Below are 20,294 nucleotides of genomic sequence, written 5' to 3'. Positions count from 1 at the left end.
CTACAATTTATTTTGAAGTTGTGTATATACACCTGTATCTGACCACAACCCATACTGTTTTGTAATTCATGTACTGGGACTTCTGCTAAGAGGCCCTGTGATTTAAAGGATAGTGGACATTTTGATACGTCTGATTGAGGTGAGTGCTGACTTCCTGTCTTACAAGGAGTTTATAAAGACACTTGTTGACACATTTTTTCCAGTGCAGTGATTAAACATGGCCTGTGATCCCTGATAAAAGACACTGACACTCATTATAAATATTCAATAAATATGTAGCTTTTACTGTGTGTTCAAATACAGGCTCATAGCCCAGGAGATAAATACATGCTGTGAAATGTGTGGGTAAATGTTTTACTTGTAATTTTCACACCAAGCTGTTGGATGTTTAGCTTTGTTTAAATTCAGTAAATTAGACGATTATCAATCCCTAATGTGACAGTTATGTGGATGAAGCAGTCACGCACACTTGCTTTGAAAATGTTGACTTGAGACCATAAGTGAGGACTATCATGATTAAAGGATGGTTCAATAGAGATCTTGAGAAAAGCAGTTCAGAAATGTATTAATTACTTGACAATATATAAGGAGTCATAATAAGTAATATAAAGCAAAATGCTACTCAAGAGAATTAGGAATTGAGACAAATTATTGAATAATGTGAGCTGTATTTATAGAAGGCCGTATACCCAATGAGAAAATGTACATGTGTCTTCTTTCTGCCATCTGCCTGTGACGTGGTACCTCCTGGATCAGCTGCTTCGAGCTTTGAGGAAGTCAAATGAACTGTGATCAGCTGTACTCTACAATTAAAGCTTAAAGCAATTCCAAGTAATCTCTATTTGTGATAAAAGCAAATGTAAATGATGTTAGCTTAATCTTCTCAGCAATGATATTAATTTTAATAAATTTTTGACATTGATTAGCCCATAGCTTTTTGACCTTTACGTTTAGCATCATGTAAGTCTTAGGGGGTCAGTTACTTGACACTGAAAAGATTATTTCCCAAGAGGTACTGCCTGCAGCAGCTTGAAGCAGTTCTTGTGATTTAACCTTGCCAGGACAACACCTCATTGCTTTAAATAGAATTACTTAGCTTATGATATGGTTGATTTTAAATCTTTACCTTGCAAACCTCAAAACTAAACCATAAGAACACAGTGGTAGCCTAACTGAAATGAATCCTATTTTTTTTTTCCCCTGGGCTTGGGAAAAAAGCTTATTAAGGAAAGATATGGGGACACTGAACTCCTTGGGTGAGCCTGAAGGACAGAGCAGCTGGTGGCCAAGAAGCCATGACAAAATTAAGCAAGAGAATTCAGATTCTTTTCAAGGCAGTGTGTAATTAGCAAAGTACCTGTGGGTTCCAGCTGCCCCTTAGAGAAGACCACGATTTCCATCTCCAAGAATTAAGGATGGCTTTCCATCTAATGAACGTGGAAGACTCTCCAGGCAGATTGTCTTGTCAAAAGCTAGATACTTTCAGTTATACTTTGTTTTTATACTTTTCTAAAACCAACTGAATCCAGACTAGCAATTCTGAAGGCTTTTCTAAAGTTACAAAGGTAAATGAGATTTCCTTTCTTTCGTACTCGTTTCATTTCTTTTTTTTCCCTTTATTAAATGTGGTCTTTTTTTTTTTTTACTCTTGGACAAGGCTGCTCTCTGTATTGCATCGCTCTCAAGAAGACCTGCTGGTGGTGACAGCTGTCATTCTGCTTTCAGAGTAAACTCACTGGGTGTGGAAGCAGAGGCAGAACAGACAGGACCAAGGCCCATACCAAAGGAAAATGGCAGCAGTAGCAGGTTTCTTAAAGACTTTAAAAAATACCAACAACAAACTGAATCCCTAAAATGGTTTTAAATGACTTCGCTTTGACTTTCCAAAAACGATTAATGTACTATCTTTGTTCCTAAACAAGTGAAACTTGACATCTTCTAATCTGTCAAAGAAAGGAAATCTCCAAATTAGTTTTTTTTTCAAAATCATGACTAGACCTCTTGACTCGCCAGCAAAAGTGTAGTTTGTTATGTCCTCACTGCTTGCTCTCGGATCCCAAGATCAGAAGCAAAATGCAAACAGCTTATCACTGACCTACTCATAGCAAATGCCAGATAATTACATAAAATTAACATTTTAAAAAAATTTCTCATTATTTCCTGATTATGTGTACATTACTGTGTATTCTAAAATAATTGTTTATACAAGTGATCATGTTTCAGTAAAACTGTTTTTCATAAACATCAATGAAGAGGCTTCAGTGTTAATTTGGCAGTTCTTTAACTTTTCTACAGATTTTGCTTATTTTGCATTTTCTTTTTCAACTGTATATTGTGGATTAAATTGACATCATTTCTGGATTATGGGTGTGTCATTCTAAATAGTAAGAAAAATTTATGAGTTCAAATAGAATATTTATCACAAGTTTGAACCAGAAGACATGATTATTAATGTACATGATTTATAGAGAGAATAATAGATATTTGGTAATGATTAGAAATTAATTGAATCCTTGGAATATGATTGTCTGTTAAGTATCTCACTAAAAGTAAAATTAACCACAGCCCAGAGAGCTCAAATATCTTAATTTGAAAAGAAGGATTACTGATCATTTAAAGTTTTTATATTAACAATTTTAATACCAATAGCAAAATTAAAACATGAAATAAAATATTTTCTAATTATTCCACAAATCCTAGCATTAAACTCACATTTTAGGAGCATTCTGAATACTGCTAGCATTGGAAACCAATAAAATCATTAAACTGCCAGTTACTCTTCCTTTTTAAAAAGATTTTAAATTCAGAGACTCCTGGGTTTTTTTTTTTTTTAATTTCAAACACTACTACATACTAGAGAGTGAAATAACCCCTCTCATTTTCTATGACAAATATAATTATCATGTAATTTCACTTAGTCTTTTAATGAAAATATAGCTTACATATAGTACAATTATTTCAGTTATAATTGCCCATAGAGTGATAGTAACATAAGTTATTTCTCCTAGCCCCTACGGTGTAATTAACATTGTAATTTTATACAGAAGCTTTTTTTAAAAAGCTGGAATTTTCCACTATGCTTTCTACAAGCTGACTGATGTGTTTGATGTTGAATAAATTGTGCTTTTTAAAAAGCAAATATTAATTTACCTAAAAAATATTTATTGAACTTAATCTGTTTCCTTTAGATCAACTTTACTCTATATCCACTGTTATTTTTAAACTCTGGTATTTTTATCCAATGAATGTACATATACCAAGTATCAGCTCAACATTACAAATAAGAAAGTATAAAACTGAACTTTTTTTAGAGGTTAAGCTAAAACAATACTTATGAAATAATTTCTTGTCTTCTAAACTCAACGAGAATAACTGATTGCAGCATGCAAGGTGAGAAAAGTAAATACAATTTAAAAAGTAATTTATTAGAGTTTTCTAATGGAAAGTCTTAGATATTATTAAAAATAAAGACATTAAAATAATTACTTCTCTTTTCATGCCCCATGTTTTGCTATGAATTCTAGTATTATAGATGATCTTTGGTGAAACTGAAGAAGCTGAAGTCATTTGCAAATACTGTGTTTGTGTCTATGTGCATTTTTCTAGATCTATCCCTTTCATAAGATTATTAAAGAGGCCTGTGACTTTAAAAAAAAAAAAAGAAAGCTTAAGAATCATTAATAAATCTTCCTTAACCCACCACTGAAAAATTTCTGTAGTACCACCTTTTCCAAAGAGAAATGTGATTTTCTGGGAGACTCTGACTTAGCAGACATTCATGACTTGCTTTAAAATATTGTGAATAGTATGGTCCTGTGCAATTTGATAATTATGTTAAAAATTAAATTTTCATAAATGCGGTTTAAGTATTATTCACAAATTTACAATTATATAAATACAATTATTTACAATATTTAAATACAATAAATATATATGCTCTGCTCTTCAAAGTCCTTAAATCTTTCACATTTCTCCCTATGCATCTAGAAATTAACATGAAGTTGAAATTTCAAATGCTTGTGTTTATATGCAAAAAAGATAATCCATGTAATATATTGTTAAGCCTTTATTTTCAAGTATTCCAGGTGAAACAGTGTGAAAGAGAATAGGAATAATGAAATTTTCTATATTATTAAATATATTGAAGTAAAAAGATTATGAGTATTTTATTTTATAACAAGGTTATATAGTTCATGTGTCAAAGGTGAAACATGGTAACATTTGCACAGGATAACTAAGCTCATCTAGTTAACTACAAAGTGCTATCACACTTTACGATAGAAAACTTAACGCCTCTGCTTCCTTGCTGTTACTGATACAATGCGAGTTTGGCGACAGTCAAGCCCCAACCTTGGTCCACTGTGTGTCTCAGAAAGAGCGATGATAAATGACCACACACCTGAAAGCTGTCAGGTAGAATGAAACCGATGGAGGAGGCACTGGCAATGTCTCAGTTACTGACAGCACTGACAAAACCCCTTCTCTGAAGCATTTTATTGTCAAAAATCAGTACTAGTGGGCACTCAAATACAAGAAACAATATAATAGGAAACGTGAAAATTATAAAGTAATAAAAGCTGAAAAAATTTAGCTGACTGAATCTGTAATCATTATAAGCTATACGCAGCCTGAAGAGAAAGAAAGATGGTTTTATATTTGAAAATTCAAGACTGCAATGCTAGTCTCTACCCACAGCTTTCTAGACTTTAGAGGAATACAAATTGTTAAGATGTGTGAACATTTTCCATATATCTGGAAGCAATGGAGTAAAATGGTCGGAAATCAGGACTGGGAAAGATTCGGCAGAGATGACAACCTTAGTGGCATCAGCATCCATCACCGTGGCCTTGATCAGTCCTGAAATCTGTCCATTACGGAGTTTTCATTTGTAAAGGGAAGAGAAAGTAATTTAGAGTAACTTCCCGCTGTTGTAGTCTATGACTCTGTATTATTTTAATAGGGTATTGATATTTTTTTCACATTTTCAAAAAATGGAAAACTACACTGACTTATTCTCTTGCTCAATTAACTAATTTCCAGCATTTTTACTTTTTTTTTTATTTGCCAATTTACCAAAATCATGGAAGTTAAGGGGAAAAATTTACTGGTTATATTTTGTTATTTTCTATCTTTTTTTTTCCAGTTAAAAGATAATGTAGTCCTTTCATGTTCATCCTTATCTTTGGAGTCATATGAGTATAATAAGCAACTTTGATAGAATAGTTACACACCACCTCCTTTCCTCTGACATATACAGTATGTATAAATAAAGATTAAATGTTTAAAATATTTTGACTATACAGAAATGCCAGAAATGGGTCATTTTCCTAGAATAAAATGCATTTCAATTTGCAAGGGTAGAAATGTGCAAAACTGTTTCCCTTGCACCCTTGTATGATTCTCTTGAATGTTAAGGATTATGCTACAGTTACATAAACAATAAAATAAAATATAACATCTATCCAGTATGAGAAACATAAAACACAACAAGTAAGTAACACATTTAGTGAAAAACCACACTGCCTTTAAGGATTTTTAAAGAAAACAGCCTGTGTTTTAGTATAGATAATTGAAATGGAATATTGACATAGGGGAAATAGGTAATTTGTCTGTATCATCACTCAAATCTCGCTGCAGCCCAAACCCCAAGGCTGTCTCTTGTTTTAGCTGATTTTCACTCAACTACCTACAACAAAGCTCAGGATTTCCAGACCCAGATCTCACTTTCAGTGTCAAAGCTGCCAAGTCCCAGAGTAACACTGAAAATATTAATCAGATACTGGACAGGTAAGGATGTCAGATGAAAATCTGTGTTACACAGAGTTAAACAGCTTTTTATCTTTTTAAATTTTTATTTTTAAAGAGTTTTATGTTTTGTTCTATTTATTATTTTCCTATATCATGTCTTTGAACAAAATGTCTTTTAAAACAAAACTTTTGCTCATGGTGTTTCTAAACAGAACAGAGGCATTAAAAATTGGCTTAAAAAATTTTCTGTTTAAATCTACATTGTAACATCTCTCTGGTTTTAGGCACATGATTTTTTTCAGTCTCATACCTCTTGCTTTTATTTTTGTTTTGATTCATTTTTTAGAATTTTTATTGGAGTATTTACAATGTTGTGTTAGTTTCAAGTGTACAGCAAAGTGAATCAGTTATACATATATGTATATCCACTTTTTTTAAGATTCTTTTCCTATGTAGGCCATTACAGAGTATTGAGTAGAGTTCCCTGTGCTATACAGTAAGTCTTTGTTAGTTATCTTACGTATAGTAGTTTGTATATGTCAATCCCACTCTCCTACTTTATCCCTCCCTGAAATAATGCCATATGCAGCAACATGGATGGACCTAGAGATTGTCATACTGAGTAGTCAGACAGAGAAAGTCAAATGTCACATGATAACGCTTATATGTGGAATCTAAAAAAAGGGTACAAATGAACTTATCTACAAAGCAGAAATAGAGTTACAGATGTAGTAAACAGTTTTTAAATGTATTTCCGTCTTGAAAGGGAGCACTGTCCTCCTTACGAGGCACTGCTTAGAACACACTCAGTACGCAGCATAGTCCATGGAATTAAGGTTTCTTGGGGAATAACAGACTCGTTCCCCAAGGGGTCGTGTTGTTTATCCCCTGTATCTTTAATATGTTTATCCATCATTTTTTATTATTCCCATTATACTGATGGCAACAGAATCTACCTTGAAAGGCTCAATGTGGCATAACTACTAAATTCAATGTCTCTTCCCTTCTTTTCTGTAAAAAGTGTTTACAAATTTTAAAGTTTGCAAAAAAAAAGTAAGATATTTAGGGGAAATGTACAGCTTTAGAGGAGAAAAATCAAAGGGTCTATTTATAGCTAGACATCAGCCTTTTCTCAGCATCCTCTCCTGCATGACCCACAGACCCCAGGGAGGAAGGCGCAATGATGTTCTCCCTCAAGGGGTCATATCTGACAATTTGACCATTGGTTCATTTAAGTGTTAAATACTTTGAAGTTTTAAAAGTCTTTACTACTATTATAAATATTCACATTTGAATCAGCAGAATGGAAAAAAAGGGTCAAAGCCAAGAATTTGGAACTGTTTTACATGGGTCGCTTTACTACGTCCCTAAAGTTTAAAGGGAAGGCTAGAATGACAACCATAGTTATGGGTTTGTGACAAAAAGAGAAATGGATCAATTAGACACTTTTACCAATGGAGCTCTAAATATTTATGAGTAAACATTCATGAATATTCATAATAAGTGTTCAGGAAAAGCAAAGCCCTAGAAGGTTAAGGAACTTGAAATTTTAATACACAATAACAACAAATCAATCACCCGGGTAATATGCACCTACTCAATATGCATCTAAGAAAAATGTGAATAAAGTTGAAATCCTTTTCTACTTAATGACAGTTAAAATAATGCTGCCTGTAAAGAATATACAAATTAGTTTACTTTGGCAAAAGTCAAGTTATAATATTTTCCTATAATGTGTTTCATAACCATAGTATACTACTAAGTGTGCAACTACTTAAACAATAAATAATGTAACAGAAATTTATTAAAATGATTTTTACTTTTTAATATGAATTACACCTAATTAAGTTTCATGCTAATAGTTCCATAAAAATTACATTTTGCATGACTTAACATTCAAACTGCTCTTGTCAACATTTCATAAAGAAGATATAGGTAATTTATTTGAGCATTTTTTAAATAGAAACTTAAAAATTCAGTTGACTAGAGATAATTCTTAAATGACCTGGTTGCAATAACTATTATATATTTTATTAGCAAAACAGGAAGACAAAATGCAACAGATGCTATTTGCTCTTTATTCCTGTTTGAACCGTTTAGTCACTTGAACTCTGCCTTTCATCCTCTGTGTGTGTAAATTACACATTTTTTATGATTAAGGGAATTCATATTTGTAGAAAAGGCAGTATAATGTGTTTTGTTATGATTCCAAATGGCCTCCAAAAGGCAAAAATTTAAGGCACTTAAGAAATACTATCTTAAAGGCATATAAATTAGAAATTTATTATGATAATAACATTTTTTCTCACCTTGAAGTCATTTAATTTCTGGTTCTGTTTTGATCTTCTTATATCATTATTTCGATGCCCCCAAACTACATTCATGGGCTCTTTAAAACTGTCCAAGAAATGTAGCAGAGAGGGAAAAATTGGCTTACTTTTAGAATGAATGATTTAAAATATGCCTATAAAACAGTCTGTGAATCCTAAAAAGATAGGGTCTATTAGTTTCCAACATAAAAGGGGGAGGTAAAAGGTAAATAACCTGCTAGGAACATTTCTATTTCCTCAGTTAACTTTTCAGCCCAAAATTTGTGTTATCTTTGTCCAAATACACTGGCTTCCTGTTCTCAAGGTGCAAGCTTCATCTGAAGAGCAAGCCAAGGACTGGAAGATTTAGATGCACGGCCCAAAATCAGGTCACTGGGGGAGGTAGGGCCCCTAAGATGGCCTCCCGGTGCTGTGAGTGGAAGATGTGACAGTGACATGAGGCAGTGGACAGAACGTAGGCTGTGGGGTCACTGTCCAGCTCTGTCCTATAGCAGCTTTGCTACTGTGAGCAACCTCGTAACCCCTGTGCCCTCTTTCTATAAAAGGAGTCATCACACCTTCCTTAGGGCTGTGCCCAGGTTATTACCGTAATTACGTGGTATTGATGCAAGTGGGTACTCGGTCAATGCCGAATGTGGGAGAGGCTGCCTATCAGAGAGGTTGAGAACGAGGTCTCTGGAGTGAGGCTCGAGCCCAGTTCCCTGTCCTACCACTTGTCAAATGAAGACTGACACAGGGCCATGTTTTGCATCTCTCTAAGCTTCAGCTTCCTCAGTTGGCAAATGAGGATATGAATAGTTACGTCTCAGGTTGTTGTACAAATATGAGATGAATACATGACACGCTCAGTCAAGTCACTGACATAGAGGAAGTGCCCGATAAATTCTATCTACCGTTAAAAATGTTCATGGTATTTTATACCTCTCTGGAAGTGCTTTGCAAAATATGCTGTACCATTATATAGTAGTTCCCTGCAGTAAGGGTGACCAACTTTCCCAGTTCGCCCAGAGCTGTCCTGGTTTTAACACTGAAAATCTTGCATCTTGTGAAACCTCGTAATCCTCAGCGAACTGGGAACATCTTACAAGTTCGTCTTCAATTCATCAAAAAGCAACTCTCCCTAGGGGTTGGTGGCCTGTGCAGTTAGCTCAGCATGGCTGGGCCAGGCCCCATCACCCAGGGAGCACTCAAGATAACTCAATTCTCCAATATGAGCGACCCCAGAAAAGATCAGCTCACAGCAGCAGGGTTTCTATGCAAAACAAAACGTTTTCTTTCCTATGGGGCAGGTGAGTCTAAAATTTGACTCTAAAGAAATCTTTTGAATTTGCTTCTGTCTTTTCCTGGCTTCCCAAGCTTTTCATGCTAAGCTGTGCTCCCTTAAGTCCCAAGGGGGAGGTACAGCATCCTGGACTGCTCTCTGCCTTCCCAGCGGCATTTGGGGATGTGCCTCTTTGGTGGTTTTCAGCCCTGGGGTGCATTCCGTGAAGCTTATCCACACCCTGTGTCCAAGGCAGACTTGGTACAGTGATGACACATCTCAGCCAGGACACAGTGACCTTGTTAAAATGCAACAACCTGATGCGCTGTGTAGTGAGGCTGTAAAGGGGCACACTTCATACGCCTGAGGTTCTACAACCCATGAATTTTGTTTTGTTTTGATTAGCAAATTATAGCTTTTGGCTAGTAATAATATAGAAGGAAGAGCTCTCCAGATGAAGAATTATTACATTTTTCTTCCTTTTGGCTAAATGAATGAGGTCATGACCCATCTCCAACATAAAATTTAATGCTTTTAACAAACTAAAATGTATCTTGCAAATCTACATAAATTCTTCTGAATATAAGTACCAATGTATTGGCCATTTTTGTACTACTTAACCTAAATTTGTGTTTCTGATACCTGAATTAAAAATGCAAGATAGCCAGAAATCTATGTAAAACCTAGGGACCAAAGCATCTTGATCTCACTGAATAACATTTTATTTTTATTAATATCTATTTATTGCCTAGTATGTCAGACACTTTGCCAGAATATGTGTTATGTGCCAGAATATGTATTATGTGCCAGAATATAAATATATTTTTATAAATTCAAACTGATATAAGTAATTGAATATTATCTCCCACTTTCAATCTATGACACTGAGAGACATAACACACACCTCAGTCTATTCGGAGTTAGGGATATATGTTTGGGATTTGTGCCTATTAAAATAGGATGCACTAAAGTATAGAGGAAGGAAGTCCAAAGTAAGAGACCTGAGCTTGCAGTCTAGGTCACATCACCAGTATGATTGGGTAAGTCTCTTAATCTCTCTCAATCTGAGTTTTACCTTTCATAAAATAAGGATGATGGTCCTCTCGGGACTAACTTTGAGGGTTACTATGGACAACAAATTAATTCAATCATGAATCTATAAATATTGGGTAAATACTTTTATTAAATTATGCAGCATTATATAACTTTTTAATATTGTTAATATTATTTCATTAAGCTGAAAACTCATATTCAAATATTTAAGTATCAAGCCAACAGTAACACCAAATAGGGTGGCCCAAGACAGTTGGAGGAGGTCTGCATCTACGTGGGACTCAAGTCCAAAGATCAAACATCAAATGTGATCCAAAGGATCACAAGGCAGGTCAGCAACGTGCCGACACAGCAGGCTGAACGGTTTCCCTCCTGTGTCCCTCAGGAAGAAAGAACTGATGGGTGTTCTAACCCTTCTGAGGCCAAGAGGAGTAGCATCCCGGCAGCTACTTCCCAGATGCATGACTGCAGCGGGCCAAATATGCCATAAGGTTACTGCTATTTAGAAGGAAAACCCAGGGATTTTCTATTCCTTTGCACCACAGAATGTAAGACTTAAACCCTTTATCTATGAGAGCAGGGGAATGCAAATAAACAAAAACATATTATAAATATGCTATTCTCTTCCAAAGAGAATCATTTTCTAGTTGTCAGTGTGGATAAATACATTTTGAAGCAAAAATACTCTTAATTTTAATCTTCTCCTCTTTGATGTGAACTGCTCACAATACAAAACGGTTAATACCAAATGCCCTACCAAATCACTGCACGGCAAAAGCTATCTGTTAAATAGTTTGGCTCATTATTTCAATAAATACAGTTATATAACTCATATACTATGAGAGAAAAGGAACAATATTAAGTTGTTAAAAAAGTTACATTAATATTTACCTTTTGTGGATGAGTTATATTTTTCTTGTTCTTCAATGAATTAAATGCACATAATGATGGAAACAAAAGAAAGAAATCAGCAAATTTATAGTTAGACATGGAAATGTGAATCAACACAATGGCGTGAATAATAAAAATACATAACATATAATGTGACATGGTAAATTGCAATGAGAAACCATGAGGAAATCTCAAATATGGTACTAAAATCAATCAAAGAAAGAATGAATGAAACAATTTAAAGATTTTAAATAAAAACAGAAACATTGGGAAATTAATATTGTATACTTGGCAATTGAAAAGTATATTTTGTGTTATTTTTTTCTGGACTTTGAAGAACTGCAAAGCATTACAGCACTCACTTTACTAAGACATTTTAACCTTAATCCATTGTGACTTTTTATTGTAAATGTACTTAAAAGCATATTTAACATTCATAACTAACATTTTCATTTCAAAAATGATAGCATCAGATAATTTGAAAAAGCATATAATAAAAAAAATTCCATTTTTTGCTAGATAGTAGGCATTTTCTCTTCACTGTGGAAAATATTCTGGAACATTTTCCACCTGGAAAAAAATATATTTTAATTTAAGTAATCCTTTCTTCCTTCTCAAATTACTGTAATTATATTCAAATATCTCAAAGTGAAATTGTTCCTTGCAGACAGTATTTCTCAGACATTTCTTAAGCCTTTCTCTGCCTCCTTGTTGGTGCACCATTTACTGAGAAATAATGGCCTATCTAGATATTTTGAAGGGGAGTTCCATTAGTTCTAGGTAGCAGAATTAATAACAGAATACATAAAACATAACTGGCACATCAAGTGTTAGTTTATAGTTTATGAATGATCTTTAAATACGTCTTCTTAAAAAAGACAACTAGGTTGCACACACACAAAAATCACTTGGTTGGTTTCAGAAAACCATACATTTTTATGCAACCAATTATGTTGCCTTCAGTCTCACTCTACCTAAGGGCTACATTGTAATACAACATTGGAACATACGCAGAGGAATTTCCTGAAAGTCTTTGTTCTCAATGATCACATACCATTTGAGTTACCTAAATTTTAAGGCTACTTCTTAGCGACTTTATCTCAAAATCTGCATTGTAATCACACCTCTACTTTTTCCTTAACTATACTTCAACATAATCAGATTCCATGTAGCAAATAGGCTAGCATTACTAATTTTTAAAAGAAACTTTAAAATACTTTTTCAAAAATTAAGTAAATGTATCTTTTCTAATTATATGTTAGCTTTTAAAATAATATATATTGTTTTATCGCACAAGGAGAGAGTAGTAAAATTGAATTACAAGAAAAAAAAAACAAAAAACAAGAAGCATCCAAACAATCTATGGATCCTAAACAAAATAAGGTAGATAATTGTAACCAGAAACTGTGTATGAATAAAATTATTTTATAAGTTCATCAGGAAGTTGTATCACTATTCAGGAATCTAAACCATTTGAAATATTTGCTCCTAACCAACAACTGCTTATCAACTCAGTTATCTTTTTTAAAAAAGAAAATTACCCTTTGTTAAAAAAAAAAACCCACAAATATACATAAAAGAAAACTGAAATGAAGTCAAGTGTGGTAGAACTTTCATTGATTGCAAATAAACTGCATTCTGCATCAGTCTTCATGGCAGACAGAAGTAAATTTTAACATATATTATGGAAAGAAAAACATGACATGATTCCACAGCCTTAAGAACATCAATGAAATCCATCTCAAATGGATTAGACAGCTAAATTCTGTCTAATCCATGAATCAAATTAGAAGTTTACTTTTAAAAACATATTCCAGGACACACAAAGATGTCATGTAAACTGTTCAGCTTGAAATAGATCCATAATAAGACGAAGGAGGACAGTATCATCATTTACCAAACACCCCAAAGCACATAGTATTATCATACAGTAAACCAGATCCATTTTAATTATAGAAGAATACATAGTGACAATAATACATGATTGTTGTCATATTTTTTAAAGGTTGTATCTATATGACTCTTAAGATGATAAACTTCAGAAACCTCAAGTAGCAAGTGTTTAGGAATGTACTTGTGATATTAACTATCAAAATAACTCCACCAATTTCATCCTCAGTCACTCCTTTCTTCCCACCTCAATTCAATCTTTACAAATTGGTGATTTCTCTGAAAGACAACTGTGAATACGAATATCATAAACAGTAATGTTGACTGATATCAACAACAGAACATGAGCTTTTATAAAAACCAAAGTCCAGCATACAATCCATCTGACTTTGTAAAAGCAATTCTTATTTCTACAGAATAATAAAACTATAATCTCACTATATGAGCGTTATATGCAATACCGTTATATACTTTTGAACCAGAAGTGTTTTAGCAACTGGAGGAAATGCAAAGAATTTTAGAAACAAATGACTTTTTGGATATCAATCTTTAGCACACTATGGTCAGTTAACACTGAGTTTGTAGCTGAACACTAGAACCTGTAGTTCTTTTAGTTGTGCAACAGGAGTTCATGAATGGATGATTTAAATAAACACCACATTTAAAAAAATAAATTTGAAAACAATTTCATCTAGGCTACTGCTAATTACAGTCTTAATAACATTAATTATGAATGATCTTCTCAAAATGTTCCCAGATAAGAGAAAGTTTGTTAAACACATGAACTGAGAATTCCAAAGGATTGTTATTTCAGAAAAGAAAGTCAGCCTCATATTTTCCTGATTAACTAAATGAATGCCCTTATAATGACCCTGAATACTAAAGTATGATATAGCAACAGGATATATGATTTTAAAAAAATAATACAAATCCAGAATTTATTGTAGCAGCATTTTTGTGTCAATATGCTGATACTTATCAAATCTACACTAATTTTTCTATAACCAAGTACTCTGTGTACAAACTCTGCCTGATCAGTTTTTGAAACAATGTATTTATCTTCTTAGACCACTAACACTTCGGTGATACATTCAGTAAAGCTCTTTGAGTGAGTAAAACACATACCCAGCACCCTCAGTACAGAAGGAAATAAACAAGTTTTACATCAGAAACAACAAACACTGTTGAGAAAAGTATGCAAAATGTTAACCTTTCAGTTGTTTCATAGGGACGAAGAGTTTCAATGCATGTTTTAAATAGAAGTCCACTGCGTTCATATTACAACCCCAAATTAAACAGTATTTCAGTAAACTGCTTAACAAATCTCTGGTAATACTTATGTGATAACATTTACTGATAACAAATCATTTCACTTACTGAGAAATGGGATAGCACCTTGGTCACATGAAGAAAACAGTGACTCTTTTAACCTGGTATTTAAATCCTCTTAGGCCTCTTAGGTAGCTTAGTGAATTTCATTTCCACTAAAACCTGCCCCTCACCCCCAACATCTCTTTTTCTAGGAAGATAAAACACAATGTGTACATGCTTAAAATAAGGGAAATTTAAGTGATGTTAACTGTTAAAAAACACTCAAATGTGTGTTCTAAGTCAGTTTTTCACCATCAAAGTTCTATAAAAAATACAGGATACTGCAGGTAAATTAAAAAAAAAAAAACACTGCAAAGTATTCAATACGATTGCCTCATTTAAAAATATTTTTAAAACAAGGTTAAAAACGTCTTCCTTTAACATATAAAATACCACATTGTACTGAGGTTTTTAAAGTTTTATTTTCTCCCTTTGCACCTTTGGAAAAGGTATCTCTAGGGCTCAATCTATTCTTTTCATTGACCATCTAAAATTCATGCATTCACTCACTCAGCAAAAACAGCATATAGGCCACGAACTGTTATAACTTGGTGCCGGGAATAAAACTCTAAGACACTTGACTTCTTAGGATTCATCACACTACGTATCATCAAAATACTATTCTTTCAATAGAAGGAGTATAAAAAGAGGTGGTTCTCAAATCCGAGATTTTGTCAGCGCTCTCTCTATGGATACCTTGTTCTGCACTGCCGCTCCTCCCTGGCACTTGTGGAAGCTGCCTGCCCCGAGGGCTGCCAAAGGCTGTGTCTGCGGGCGGGGACTGCGTCGGGCTGGCCTGCCGGTGCACTCTGTGGGGAGAAGAAGCAGGGCAAACGAAACGATGAAATCCCAAAGGGCCTGACAAGGATCTCTTCCTTCCTACTGTTCCTCTTTAAACAGACGTAAAACCCTACCTGGGCCTTTGGAAGCAAAATCAAGTACTCTTTATGATGTGTGTAAAAGGAATATTACCAAAAGGGGCTACAAGAGACAGGGAAACGTCTGCCACGTAGAGTTCTGCAGAATGAATTCCTGAACTGGGCAGAAGGGAACGTACTTTTCATTAACTTTCTATGAAGTTGTGACTTTCTGTTAAGTTATCCATTTTTGGTAGTGCTGGACCTAGTATATCTACTCACAGCCTATGAATCTTAACAACATGGGTAAACAATTTAAGAAAGGCTGTTGCCTATATTGCTACAATTAAATCCATATAAGTGATAAGAATAGTTCTGGCTGCAGACTTTTATAAATTACCATTCCCTTGCACTTTATGCTTAAATAGGAAAAATCTGAAAAGATATTTATAAAAATAACCTTGGGCACATGCTGTGAACTATCCTGGTGAAAAGATCAAAATTACAAGTACAAATTTAAGAAGTGTGAAGATACATCACTATTGTACAGAAGTAAGCTGACCTCCATCTGCTGGTATTCAAACTTTTTTTTAAACTGAAGAACTTTAAAACACTCTCAGCTTTTACTGAACAAAGATGAAAGTTTTCAATTTTTTTTTTCTAATTCCTCTTACACTTTTTAAAGCAAGTACACATTTAATTCCAGGTAATTTCTTATACAGAATTTCACATAATTTAAAAAATATATATATATATATATGAATATGCCACAAACAGATGGAAGGACATAACACAAGCAAATTTAATTTTCGATGATGGCTAGTTGGCAGGAAGTATAGAAGAGAATGCCACCAGCACAGTGAAGGTAGATGCAGGTAAGGGAGGGTATGGAGAGGTTAAGTGTCACAAAGAAAGGATTAAGAACTATGGTGTCATAATGAGTGACAGTGTCAAGAGCTCAGGAAGGTACAACACCACACCAAGACCCAGAGGCAGACACGGAACAGCGACCTTGTCAGGAGCGGAGAAGGTGGCGCCGACCCTCCGGGGGCAAGGTGGTGCATAGAACACAGTGTTCTGACACTAGGGTGCTCACTCGAGCGGGAGCGAGCGGGATGTTTTCCCCTAAGGACTAGCTGATCAGTCGCTCTCGGGGCTGCGTATCCCCTTCTAGAAAGACATGGTGGGAGAACCCTAAAACATTAGGGTCAGAAAAGATCTTCAGTCAGCAGGTCACATCCACTTTGATACCAGCACATCATCTGTCCAAGGAAAACCTGGTTACTCTTACAAGACAGTGATTTTAAAACCCAGGAGCAAACCCATCACACAGTTACTGAAATGGACCTCACATCAAACTGATGCGTTATCGCGAATGTGCACGCCTGGTGGTTCTGAGCGGGCCTGTCCTCCAGTGTAACAAGCCACTCAAGTCCCACAGGGGCAAAGACTTCTGTCTCTTGTTTCTTACTGAGCTGTATCTCTGGTGCCTAGAACACAGCAGCACAGAGAACAAGAGCTCAGTAGAGAGATCTGGATTTGAATGAGTGAACACAATCAGAACAGTGAACTCAGGGACACGTCAAGCACTTGCCTTCCAGAAGAAGCAATGCACTGGTGGGTTCTGTATGTCCTTTTACAATGTTCATAATTTATCTCTGCAACAGGGAAGTCCATACCAAATAGGTAGCAAAGGGAAGCTGTCTTCTAAGGTTGATTTAAGTAGACCAACAAATTAAAATGATGAAGTAAGATGGGGAATGCTTCATTTTTGAACTGACTAAATGCAGATGGCTGATATATGGATAAAAATATATCCTCTGATATATAAAAGTAGCTGAAAAGATAGTTGTCCATACATTGACAGCTATCTTAATACAGTGTTCAAAATTATTATGAAGCCAATTTCCAAATTAAGGACCAAGAATTAAAAACTGATTTTTATATGTGACTATATATATGTATGTATGCTTGTTTAGAGCAGACACATGTTTTTGCTTTTTTCATCATTTTCAGTATTTTAAATAAAATGCACATTTAAAATACCTAATCTGTATTACTTTTCATAGTGACAGAAGCCAAGAAATAACACTTTATCCTTTTGAAAACAATGCTATAAAATTCGATTAAGTAATTTAAAGTGTGTGAGAGTCAAGAATCCATATTGATCACAGGAAGTACATTAATTATTGAGTGATTTATTCAACTTGTACACAGATTGACAATTTTTCTCAAGTAGAACGATTTTCACAGGTATAATTATTTTGATTCAAGATATCTCCTCTATGTCTAAACAATAAAGTGGGAAAATGTCATATTTTAGAGCATAAAAAGGTACAGCTTAGGTCTTTAATGTGCATTTTATCTTCTTGAGCTCTGGATTAATGCTTTATCAGCCCTAAGGCAGATCCCAAAACCTGGACGGTCACTTCGATTTCAAAATTAATAGAAGAAAGGACTGACAACACATATTAAAACTGTTCATTCCATCTGGATTGCCTTCTCACATGAACTCAACTCTACAGAATTAATTTATGTGGGAAGGACCAAGGTGTGATCAAGTCCTTTCCACCGATAAATAATGAGTTTCTATCTATTACTCTTTAAAAGCCATTATCATGAGAATAAACTTCAGCACTCCTTGTACAAAATACACTTGAAAATACTTGCTTTGAAAGGTGGATAGTACAGTTTTTACCCTAGTCCTGAGAGCATTCATGGATCTTGCAATTTCACTAAAATCTTGCTTCATTTCTTAATGCAATTCATAAGCACTAAAAGGACCTCTTAATTGCAACTTGAAATGTGAATAATTTCGGGGAGCCTTATGTGGCCCCAAACTAAATGGCACAAATATAAAAAGCAATTTCAAAGGCAAATAACTGGCTTTCTAGATGAATGTTACACAGATCTTCCCAAGCCACGAGCTTGCAGGGCCCGGGAACAGTGCGTCCTGTTGGGGGTTAATCATTTTGCCCCGGGGCTGTTTCTCCTTTGACGCGAACTAAAAGTCCTTCAATAACAAAACAGTTCCTGCCACCAGCCAAACGATGATCAATATGAAAGCGTGGACCCAAGGGGAGACAAAGAAACCACTCTGTCTGAGGAAAACCGAGGAGGATGGCAGCAGGCTGGATCACAGGAGGGGAAACGAGGAAAGTGAAAATGCAGAAGCTGGAGAGAGACGAGCAAGGCTTTGGAGAAAGAGAAGGTGGAAACAAGTAGAGTTTGTTTCAGACAAGAGGAAAGGAGGGTTAATCAAGGAATGCTGAGGTTCAGGAGCGAAACGTGAGAGAATCCAGGCTTTTCGATACAATGGCATGTGCTAAGGATGTAAGGATGTCGGAGGGAAAGAGATCAAAAACCAGCATGTTAGGGAGCAAAGCGGGGAGTGAGTGAGAGAGAAGGAGAATGACGGTAACAGCTCTTCTCACTGGGCATCCACATGGCGCCGTCTACACACGTCAGCCACTAGTGTGTATGCGCGTGTATAGACGTGTGTGTGTATGCATGCATACCACATACCTACACACGTGTCCTTTTTTTGTTTTGCATTCTCACAGCAGCTCTAAGAAGTGCTATGGTTCCTATTTTATAGATGGAAAAACTGGGGGTCACAGAGTGACTTGCAAACAGGCAAAGATAAACACGATAAAGGCGGGACCCACGCAGGTCTATGAAGCTCCAACACTGCTCCCTTTTCTGCCTTGGAGACAGGATTGGTTTCTATATCATGAGATGAAACATGGTAATTTCACATCCCTGGATGTATTGCTAATCTTGTAAAACAAAATATAAGTATATGTGCAGGTATCAAATTGCTTGACAAGGTTTAATAGAATCGTTTTTTGAGAGTTTATAGGAAAAAATATGAGGAAAATGGTATTTAATTGAATATCTACTCTGCTTTATATGTCTGTACATAATATATTTTTGAAACAAAAATAATGAGGGTTCTAGAGCAAAGTATGAATTCCAACCTGACTATAACTCCAGTTCACCATCTCCAAACCCATTGCTAAATATTTACCACTGAGTTCAACCTATGCCTCCTCTCTTCACCTAAAGTCTTGGGTGCTGTGACTTGAACTTAAGTAAAACACATTTCCCACCAAAACCTTAGGTTGTTAGACATTTCTGTTGCTGCAAGCAGACGTGCAGTGAATTCCTTCTATTGCGGCTTAAAAATAGAGTTCTGTTTTTTTTTTAAATTACTTGTTAAAGGATAGACATGCATGTGGTATTTAAGGTCACCATGGTTCCTCCCGTCATCGCCATTTCAGGCTTACATGGACGTTTTTCCGGAGTGCCAACACAACATAAAATGCATACGTAAGCAATTCTAAATACCAGTTGTTACCCCACATCCCCCAGTTAGGATGCAGAGAGCAAGTTCCACAAGAAGAAAATACCCCAGAACAGGATGTGCAGTGGTGCTAGCAATCTACAAAGCTCAACTCACATCAGGGTGAAAAGTTACACTTTTATTTACTAAGGAGCTTCTTCAGAGGGTCTGAAGCTCTATTTCAATGGTGAGGTCAGAAGTAGGTTCTGCCTCTCTTCTATCTAGAACTGGTTACCCTATCTTTCAAAATATTTTCTTACAAGTCTGTTTCTCTAAAGGTCAAAAATTTTGAGGCCAAAAAAAGGACCTTCAAAAAGTATGATCATCACAGCAAATTCTGCCAGAGGCCAAGGTGTGTCTGTGTGCTGGGGCTCCTCTGGGGAAGAAGTCAACTCCTGAAGGCCAAGAATCAGCATCCTAGCATTCATACTCTGGTCTCAATTCATCTGTAGCTACATGTCAACTCAAGGTATCTTCTAAAGAAGTGAGAGCTAATGTAAACCTAGGCCAATTCTTCTTTTGTAACTAGCTATTCAACAATTCACTCA

At 35.3% G+C, this 20,294-nt stretch overlaps 1 protein-coding gene across 50 annotated transcripts in view; it reads right to left on the bottom strand.

Annotated features, from left to right (window-relative positions):
• Window positions 1-20,294, bottom strand: part of RIMS1 (regulating synaptic membrane exocytosis 1) — a 480,747-nt gene that overhangs the window by 101,600 nt on the left and 358,853 nt on the right. For 37 of the 50 annotated variants that reach the window (XM_060114431.1, XM_060114428.1, XM_060114432.1 and 34 more), the window contains one exon: window positions 15,241-15,353. In XM_060114431.1, coding sequence (XP_059970414.1) covers window positions 15,241-15,353 — 113 coding nt within the window. Of the gene's footprint in view, window positions 1-11,283; window positions 11,314-15,240; window positions 15,354-16,412; window positions 16,596-20,294 lie in introns of all 50 variants that reach the window. The other 13 variants (XM_060114420.1, XM_060114422.1, XM_060114455.1 and 10 more) reach the window with 3 other exon arrangements.

This window comes from Mesoplodon densirostris, chromosome 12 (assembly GCF_025265405.1).
Source record: "Mesoplodon densirostris isolate mMesDen1 chromosome 12, mMesDen1 primary haplotype, whole genome shotgun sequence".
NCBI lineage: Eukaryota > Metazoa > Chordata > Mammalia > Artiodactyla > Ziphiidae > Mesoplodon > Mesoplodon densirostris.
Note: the sequence above shows the minus strand (reverse complement) of the source record. Positions and strands in the feature narration are given on the sequence as shown.